Raw genomic sequence first — 9,915 nt, forward strand, 5'->3', positions numbered from 1 at the left:
CACCTTTAAGACTAACAGAAGTATTGGAGCATAAGCTTTCGTGGGTGAATGCCCACTTCATCAGATTCACCCACGAAAGCTTATGCTCCAATACTTCTGTCAGTCTTAAAGGTGCCACAGGACCCTCTGTTGCTTTTTACAGATTCAGACTAACACGGCTGCCCCTCTGTTACTAGGTATGGGTCGCCAGTCTTCTGTCCCCGAGGTCCCTGCAGAGGCACACGTCCCGCTCGGACCAGTCCTCCTCTAGGCTTGACCGTGATTATCACCAGGCACAGAGTTGCCGCTCCAGTGGATCATGGTCACCGGGTAGCAATCACTCCAGATATGGCTCCAGTACGGAGCAAGGCTCCACATCAGTGGGGCAGCCTTCCGGACTCTCGGTGCCGTGTGCACCATCGGTACCAAAACTTGCTCAGTGGCTGGCCCTGCGGTACCGGCCTCTTCATCATCATCACCGGACAAGGCCATCACGGAGCCCCCTCACCCGTTTCCTCAGATGATGCTAAGGCACACCAGGAGCTGCTCAAGAGGGTTGCGTCCAACCTTGGCCTGCAGGTGCAGGAGTTGGAGGAGCAAGTGGACTCTGTGTTCGACATCCTCTCCTCCACAGCCCCTGCTAGGGTGCCCCTTCCCTTCACGAAGGGCTATTGAAGATATCCAGTACCTTGTGACAAACCCCCTCCTCTCTGTCCCCCATTTCCAAACGGGCAGAGAGTAAGCACAAATACCTTTACTCCTATCCTGCCTCAAATTCCCTGGTGGTCGAGGGGCAACCTAGAGCTACCCCCCAAAATAAAGACTCCAGGAGACTGGACTTGTTCAGATGGAAAATTTATTCCTTGTCTAGCTTGCAGCTGAGGGTGGCCAACCATCAGGCCCTCCTTGGCCGCTATGACTTTAATATGTGGCAAACCACGGCAGAGTTCGAGAATGCCCTCCCGGAAGGTTCCCGTAAAGAATTCCGTGCGACCCTCGACGAGGGCACGGCTGCTAACAGGGTGGCCCTTCAAGCGGTGGCAGACTCCGGCACCTGCATCCTGGTGTCCGCCATTTCCATGCGGCAAGCATCCTGGTTGCTCCTCTTTGGGTTGTTCTCCGAGGGTCAGCAGTCGATTCAGGACCTCCCCTTCGATGGCTAGGCCCTGTTTGCGAAGCAGATGGACAACAAATTACGTAGGCTGAAGGACTCCCGAATCACCCTAAAACCCCTGGGGCTCTATGTTCTGGGCCCGGCACATAAGCGTTTAAACCGCAACTACCCCAGGGGCAAGGAAGCCAGCCCCAGTAGGACCCATTGCACTAAAAGCCCAACGACTATAGACAGCGCGCGAGCCACCTGTTCCCACCCTCTGCCCAGTCAGGCTCGAACCACTCCAAGCAAGGAGCTAAAAAGTTGTTTTGGGGGTACGCCTGAGTGCGACCTACCAATCTATTCCCTGGATCCAATTTTCCCAGTTCTTTTGCAACCGCCTTTCCTTTTTCCTCCCGGTGTGGTCAGCAATAACTTCAGACTGCTGGGTCCTCAGTATGATGGCACACGGTTACACCCTCCAATTTATTTCCATCATTTCCCTCCTCGTCGCTCTTCAGGGACTCTTCTCATGAGAGTCTTCTCGAGCAGGAGGTTTAGGCATTCTTACAGCTGGGGGCAGTGGAGGAAGTCCCGCCTCCTTATCGGAACAAGGGTTTCTATTCCTGGTATTTTCAAGGGTGGTCTGCGTCCCATCCTGGACCTGCGAAATCTCAACAGATACCTAAAGAACTAAAGTTTCACATGGTCTGCTGGCCTCCATTATCCCCTCCTTGGATACGGGAGACTGGTATGCTGCCCTTGATCTGAAAGATGCATATTTTCACGTAGCGATCTTCCCAGGACACAGATGCTTTCTCCGTTTTACGGTGGGTTCGGCCCACTAACAGTTTGCAGTCCTTCCGTTTGACCTGGCTACAGCACCAAGGGTGTTTACCAAGTGCATGACGGTAGTTGCGGCCTACCTCAGGCTTTGGCGTATCCAGATTTACCCGTACCTCAACGACTGGCTGGTCAAAGGCAGCTCCAGGGCTCAGGTCCAACACGACGTCGCTGTACTACAAGCCATGTGCCGCTCCTTGGGACTACTGGTCAACCAAAAAGTCCATGTTCGTTCCAGTTCAAAGGATAGAATTCATCGGGGCCGTGCTCAACTCAACCCAGGCAAGAGCGTTCCTGCCATTAGACAAGTTTCAGGCCCTGACAGACCTCATCGCGGAAGTGTCCGCATTTCTCCTGACAACGACTAAGATATTCCTGTGCCTGCTAGGCCACATGGCAGCTTGCACAAATGTGGTCGGCCATGCCAGGTGGCCTGCACTGCCATGCCAGGGGGTCCGCATATGGCCCCCTGCAGCAATGGCTGGCGTCGACTTATTCCCAATCCAGGGACCACCTGGAGAAGACCGTCACCATTCCCCCGGCAATTCTCCCCTCGCTGCAGTGGGGGGACTGATCTCAAGAAGGTCCTGGAAGGAGTCCTGTTTGACAGTACCGCCCTATCTATTGAGCTAGTGTCGGGCACTTCGGACCTCGGTTTGGGGGGCGCACCTTGAACATCTCTGGATCCAGGGGATGTGGACCCGGAGGAGGCAGTGTTATACATAAATGTCAAGGAACTCAGAGTGGTCCGGCTGGCCTGCAGGGTCTTCCTGCCACACGTATTGGGCAAAGTGGTGAGAGTCCTGATAGACAATATGGCCTCAATGTTCTACATCAACAGGCAAGTAGGAGCGCGCTCATTGGCTCTCTGCCAAGAGGCTCTCCGTCTCTGGGACTTCTGCATCAGCCACAGCATCCATCTGGAAGCTGGTCACCTCCCAGGCATCAGGAATTGCCCTAGCAGATCACCTCAGCAGGGACTTCTCCTCTCACCACGAGTGGTCACTCCATGCGGAGGTGGCCTGCATGATCCTCCAGAGGTGGGAAACTCCCCAAGTAGATCTGTTTGCCATCAGGCGAAACTGAAAGTGCCATCCGTTTTGTTCCCAGCAGGACCTGAGCAAGGGCTCCCCCTCCGATGCCTTCCTCCTGTCGTGGCCGAGGGTCTGATGTACGCGTACCCTCTGGTCAGCTGGGTCCTAGTAAAGATCAAGAGGGACAAGGCACAGGGTTATCGTGATTGCCCTGTGTGGCCTCGCCAGTGTTGGTTCTGCACACTCATAAACATGGTGGTGGCCCCTCCCTTGCCCCTTCCCTACCATCTGGACCTGCTGTCACAGGATCACGGTCAGCTCCTACACCCCAGTCTTGAGTCTCTAAACCTCTTGGGGTGGATACTCCGTGGTTGAAGCTGGAGGCGCGTACCTGCTTGGAGGAGGTCCAGAAGGTCCTCCTGGGAAGTAGGAAGCCATCCACGAGACTAACATACCTGGCCAAGTGGACGAGGTTTTCCCGCTGGGTGTCGGAGCGCAGCATTTCTCCCTCACGTTCTTCAGTGCAGTCCATCTTGAACTACTTACTGCAGCTCAGGAATCAGAGTCTGGTGCATTCTTCCCTCGGAGTGCACCTTGCATCCACCAGCCGATCCAAGGTCAGACAGTCTTTTCCCATGACATGACTGTCAGGTTCCTGAGGGGCCTTGATGTTATGAGATAGCAAAGGTGCCGCCGCCGCCGATTGTCAGGACCTATTCGACTAGAGCACAGGAGTCTTTGGCGGCCTTCCTGGCGCACCTCCCGATCCAGGACATCTGTAGCGCAGTGACATGGTCCTCAGTCCACATGTTCACGTCTCATTATGCCATCACTCAGCAGGCCAGAGATGATGCTGGGTTCAGCAGAGCTGTATTACAATCTGCACAGCTGTGAACTCCGTCCCGTCTCCACAGGAACTGCTTGGAGTCATCTAACATGGAATGGACATGGGCAAGCACTCAAAAAAGAAAAGACAGTTACCTGTTCCGTAACTAGTGTTCTTTGAGATGTGTTGCTCATGTCCAGTCCACAACCCGTCCTCCTCCCCACTGTCAGAGTTTCCGGCAAGAAGGAACTGAGGGTGGGGGGAGCTGGTGGCTCCCCTTATACCGCACCATGCAGGCACTACTCCAGAGGGTGCTAGAGCCGCTCCCCTACAGATACTGCTGAGGGAAAAACTTCCAGCACTGGTGCATTTGGTGAGCATATGCACCTAATGTGGAATGGACATGAGCAGCACATCTCGAAGAGCACCAGTTACGGAACAGGTAACTTGTCTTTTTTTGTTCACAGCAAGATGATATTGAATGCTATGCAGTGCAGGGCTCTTCAGCTCCCGTGGTGAGCTGAATAGCTCTCTAGCAGTTGGGAGTTTGGAAACCCCTAAAAATAGATTGCTTCGTTATACTGCAGCAAAATATCTTGAAATTCTTCAGGTTTCATATTCTAGGAGGACAAGGAAATGTGCAGAGATAGAAAAATGCAAACTTACTCAGAAGGGTAAGAGATCCATCCAATGCTTTGAAAATTTCCCACTGAGTTTTTATATCCAGTAAGGACAGAAAGCTTCCAACGTTATGCACAAATACTGCTCTTATAGTAGAATGTCATCAGTAACCCTCAGTTGTAATAATCATCGATTTCTCTTGGGTATATTTAGATATTGAAGATTTTAATGTTAAAATGTTTTTTACTTTTTAGGAGTATATCATTTTTAAAAAAAGAGAGTTTGAAGGTTGTTAATGATATGATACATTTTTCTTTTCCAGTGCTGGGATTGGACGGACAGGGGTTCTTATCACTATGGAAACAGCGATGTGTCTTATTGAGTGCAATCAGCCTGTTTATCCATTAGATATTGTGAGAACAATGAGAGATCAAAGGGCCATGATGATCCAAACACCTGTAAGTATCATACTTCCTACATTGTAGAAAAGTAATCTCATATTACTCAGTGGTTTCACTCTCACTGAAGACAGTAAGAGGTGCTGGATATTTTGAAAGAGGGCGGTTTAACTGAGAGTGACTATGGTCTTGGTACACTGAGAACAATAAGATATCTCAGGGATTTTAAAGAGTGATTCTTCGTGAGTTTCTCTGCAGCAGCTTCTGCTGACAGACATACTTTTTTAATAATGAAAATAAATGGCAAAGGTCACTATTAATTCTAAATATTTCTTTTCAAAAGCTATCCTTTTTGCACCAGATCTGCTCAATGAATGGAGAGAGTAGGAAGGTGAAACTAGAGATGTGGAAAGGGAGGGTGACAGGAAGGAACAAGGTACTGGAGTATGTGTGAAGGGCAATGGAAAGAGTTCCAAGAAGGAGAAGGAATTTGGAGGAGATGAATTAGGGGGAAGCTGGGTGATACAATCCAGCTGTGTAATTCTGCTCTGGCAATACAAAAAGCAACTTTTAACTCTGCCCTGTAGTGACACAATAGAGAGGAACACACAGAAGAAATCTATTGTGTCTTTAAAAATCAGTTTAATCTAATCTGGGATTATAAAATACTTCATAGGATCACAAGAGGACACCTGTCATAAAGTTTTTTGGATGCCTTAACTGTGTGTTTCCACATGTTTTTCTTAGCATGTTTGGAGTTTCCCTAGGTTTATAATGCTTGGTTTGGAGATAATTACAATATCCCTGTAATGTACTTTAGCCTAAATTACTGATTTGTATTCTCTACCTTAATTATATTTTAAGGTAATTTTGGTTTGGGAATAGATTTAGAATCTGTTTAAGAACTTTCATTTGTCTTGGAGTCAGACATAAGTTCCATCTGACAGCAGTTCATAGTTGAGCTTAATAGACATAAGGCAAAATTTCAGTGAAATGCTTCTCTTTAACTATTACATCACCAGTGTAACAGACTAAACCAGATTCAGTGTTTTACTCAGGGACTGCCTAAACTCTGCATGTTATCACATCTCTTTAGACTGCTTCCTCCTGCCTTTCCACTTCTGGATTGATACATGCACTTTCCACAAGGTGGCATTATGTTCATGCTTTCCATGTCATAAGTGAAAAGAACTGAGAAGAGTCAATTTTCTAGAGAAATCTTCAAACAGAAAAATATTTATACTAATATATGTAAATATATCTACACTAATACACATGTAATGATGCAATAAATAATTAAAATTCTAAATCCATGTGACGTGTTTGTTTAAGATCTATCAATTGTTCATTAACCAGGGCTAGATCAAACTGATTTAAGCCATTGGAAAGGTAGAAATATTACCTTTCCAGTGGTATATATTGTTATACAGCGATCGTTTATATCTGTGGAACTTTGCAAGATAGTGGCAGTATGTTATGGTCCGCTCTAAGGAATTGTTTTGTTTTTTTTGTTTAGTTGAGACATGGTTTTAGTAACTCATATCTCAAGAACTGCTGGAGTTGAAAATAGAATGCTTTAGAAATTAAGAAGCCAGGATTCAAGCTTTTGATGACATAAAGCACTGGTTTCTCATTCTAGAAGTTTGTGAGATATGAGCAACTAATATGTCAAAATTAATGGAAAGGGAAAAGGCAAGATAGTTTTGGTACAATATTTCTTAAACTGTTAGAGGTAGAAAAACCTAAGACTAGTTAATCCATGGAGTTGGAGTGAGTCCCTACTCCTCGATAAAGGTACAGTTACCAAACTGCTGCTTTTGATGAGGCATAATTCTGCCCTTTCAAGATAGGACGGGTGACCTAAGAGACCTTTTCTATCTCTAACTTATATGATTAAGTTATGTTTCTTTTTCAATTAACTTAATCAACTTTCTTTTCAGAGTCAATACAGATTTGTTTGTGAAGCTATTTTGAAGGTGTATGAAGAAGGATTTGTTAAACCTTTAAAGACATCGCTGCATAAATAAGAGCAAAAGGGCTAGGATCCATATTGAAGTATCCTGTCCTCTGTAATAAACTGGCAGCATTCATTGTGCCATAACTCTGATTGCAGGAAATGGTGTCGGAGAACAATGAAGAATTGACAAAGGACTTTGAAAACTTCAGCACTGTTGCACTTTATGTTGAAACAAAAATCAATCTCTAAAACTCTATTACTTACATGTGTTTGAAGACTTTATTATTTTCATGCTTTGCTCCAAACAAACCATAAATTGAATGAACTGAGTGTGTTCAGGGTAACTTATGATATCTCATTGTAGTGCCATATACTCCCCTTCTGGTCGAATTGCTACAAACAAGGCTTGGAATTATTTCACTCTCGTATACAACTTTTAAAAACAAAACAAATATCTACACTAAGCCATGGTCTCTTCCAGTGCTAGATTTATTTACGGTGTACGGATCCTCACTTTTTGTTTTTAAAAACATCAGCAATATTGCCAATATTAGATAGACACTGCCTACTGATGCAGCACACTTTGCTCTTCACCCCTATTAGAGACCAGCTGGTTATTAGAGGAAAGCTGGAATCTGTGTTAACCCAGCAGTAGCTGCATAATGTCCACTTACCAGCATCTTGTAAAATATAAACAACATTTCTTTGAACTGATGGCACAACCTATTTCTGTGTCATAACACTGGTGTATTCCAAATCATGTGACTTAACATTACGTAATGGGAACTAGTGCATGCATTGCGTCTTAACCCCTTAAGTGCCTTGAGACTTACTGAGTATGTCTAATGAAAAGGCACTCATATGACCCTATGGGGAAGGTATTATCCTGTCATATTTATTTTATTGGGTTTATATTTTAATACCTGGCCCTTGGTGCTTTGAATATGGTACTGCAAGGGGTCACAGAATACCATTCCCTTTTTCCTTATACAAATACCTGCATGCTACTGTGGGTAGCAAATCACACCTACTTAATGTGTGAGCATTGTTTGCTGCTGTGAAATTATATGGAAAACCTGACACATTCCTTCCAATTGGTAACTTATTAGCAGCTGATAATGAAAAGCCAGTAGGTTGTTAGAACTCGTTTTACCCTACCATTGCGAAAATCTGTCTGATTTAATTAGATTATAACTTTTTAATACCACTGATATTTAAGGTTAAACTTACCATCAAGTGTGATTAATTCCTTTCCATTATCTGCTAACCAATTATTTTTCTAAGTCTTCATCCGTTGATTTCAAGCCATGTTCGTACTGGACTTTTTAATTATTATTATTATTATTATTAAAGTAAGGAATAAAACACTGTCAAATTGTCCCAAAACTTTATTTTACTCTTAATGACCCCAGTCATTTTTTCTGTTATCCTTGTATAAAATTAAATTGTTCCATTTTGTGTGCGTTGTTTCTTATTTAAGTCATTAGCATATTTGTAATGAGCAGTTTGTCTGTCTGTTTGATACAGTATCTGAGCTCATTGTAAGCATATGTATATTTTCAATATTTTTTCCAGTTTGGGAGAAGCCAACTGATAAGCAAAGTATCGAGTTTGAAATACAGCAAGTAGGGGTTCAGTCACGTTTTTGACTACCTTTAGAAACCTAACTTTACATGCCAATATTTAAAAGGTTTGTTATTTTATTGATTTCCTGAAAATTATTATCTGTTGGGTTTTGTTAATAAGCTATATAAAGTGTAGAATTAAAAGATATAAAGTTCTAGACTGAGAAAGTTTAAATATTGTAAAATTCTTCTATATAATATACTCTCTTCTATGGGCATTTAGAAGAGATTACAGTTCTAAATTAAGAAAACAGTGAAAGTGAATTCAGGTCAGTTGAAGTCCTGGTTTATGAATTTGTAAACATCAAGAACCATGATGCCAAATAGAAGAGATATAGAGTTTTAAATATTTTTTAGAAATAAGAACAACATAATTAATAGTAGATGGGCTGTAGCCCTTATTTACAAAGAAATTCTGCTATGTATATTTCTAGAGTTGACATTCAATTCAATATTATCCCTCTGTGAACAGGTTAATCTTATTTAAAAGTTCAGTGTGAGCTGACTGCTCCTGCCAGGTAACTGACAACGTGGCTTGCTTCCTAGAGAAATTGATAGGGAAAGGTAGTAAATTTACCCAAATTTAAATTGAGGATTTATTAATCAGAATGGGCTGCCAAGAACCATTTACTTCAGTTTATATTCTCCAGTCTGTAGGATCAACATCTATACCTGCCATACTTGGTATAATCCTGCTAGGTGTTCAGTACCTCAGGAGGCACTCCGCACCTTGTAGGATTGGAGCCTTTTGGTGCAGTTTCAGAGACTTTACCTTTACATCACTCAGGTAATGAAAAGAGATTAGGGGTATGTGTTTTTATTTTGACACCTGGGATGATGATATAAAGACGTTTTATATGGAAGTGTTGAAAAAATCCATCTCTCCTTGGTAGTCCATTTCTAGTCAATAGAACGTGAAAGATCCCAGGATGTTCTCTCACACCTACTGAGCATAAATGGGAAAACACCTTTGGATATTAAGCCAAAAGTAGCTGTTCCGATTTTGACGGCCATCCAAAAGAAATACTTTTTCTCTGGATTAGAGAGAGATAAAAATAATAATAAACCGGCTTTAATCTTAGTTTTGTTTTAAACTATGTGCAACAAAATTGTTACCCTGTACTGTAGTACTTTGGAAAGTTTTCAAGCTTTGACTTCCATGTGACAGCACTTTGAGCCATAATATTGGCTAGCTCGAAGGCTAATTTATAGGGCTGTCAAGCGATTAAAAAAATTAATTGCATAATTAATTGCACTCTTAAACACTAATAGAATACCATTTATTTAAATCTTATTGGATGTTTTCTACATTTTCAAATATATTGATTTCATTTACAACAGAATACAAAGTGTATTCGTGCTCGTTTTATATTTTTTTTATTACAACCTAATATAAGTACTATACTGCAATCTCTTTATAATGAAAGTTGAACTTACAAATGTAGAATTATGTACAAAATATAACTGCATTCAAAAACAAAACAACGTAAAACTTTAGAACCTACAAGTCCACTCAGTCCTCCTTCAGCCAGTCGCTCA

General features: G+C 43.2%; 1 protein-coding gene across 4 annotated transcripts in view; it reads left to right on the forward strand.

Moving 5' to 3' along the window:
* PTPN4 (protein tyrosine phosphatase non-receptor type 4) overlaps positions 1 to 8,211 on the forward strand; it is a 214,436-nt gene extending 206,225 nt beyond the window's left edge. For 2 of the 4 annotated variants that reach the window (XM_034785420.1, XM_034785422.1), the window contains 2 exons: positions 4,719 to 4,854; positions 6,735 to 8,211. In XM_034785420.1, coding sequence (XP_034641311.1) covers positions 4,719 to 4,854; positions 6,735 to 6,821 — 223 coding nt within the window. In that variant the 3' untranslated portion in view covers positions 6,822 to 8,211. Of the gene's footprint in view, positions 1 to 4,718; positions 4,855 to 5,890; positions 6,042 to 6,734 lie in introns of those variants that run through there. The other 2 variants (XM_034785419.1, XM_034785421.1) reach the window with 2 other exon arrangements.
* The last annotated feature ends 1,704 nt before the right edge of the window (positions 8,212 to 9,915 follow it).

The sequence above is a fragment of the Trachemys scripta genome, chromosome 11 (assembly GCF_013100865.1).
Source record: "Trachemys scripta elegans isolate TJP31775 chromosome 11, CAS_Tse_1.0, whole genome shotgun sequence".
Taxonomy (NCBI): Eukaryota; Metazoa; Chordata; order Testudines; family Emydidae; genus Trachemys; species Trachemys scripta.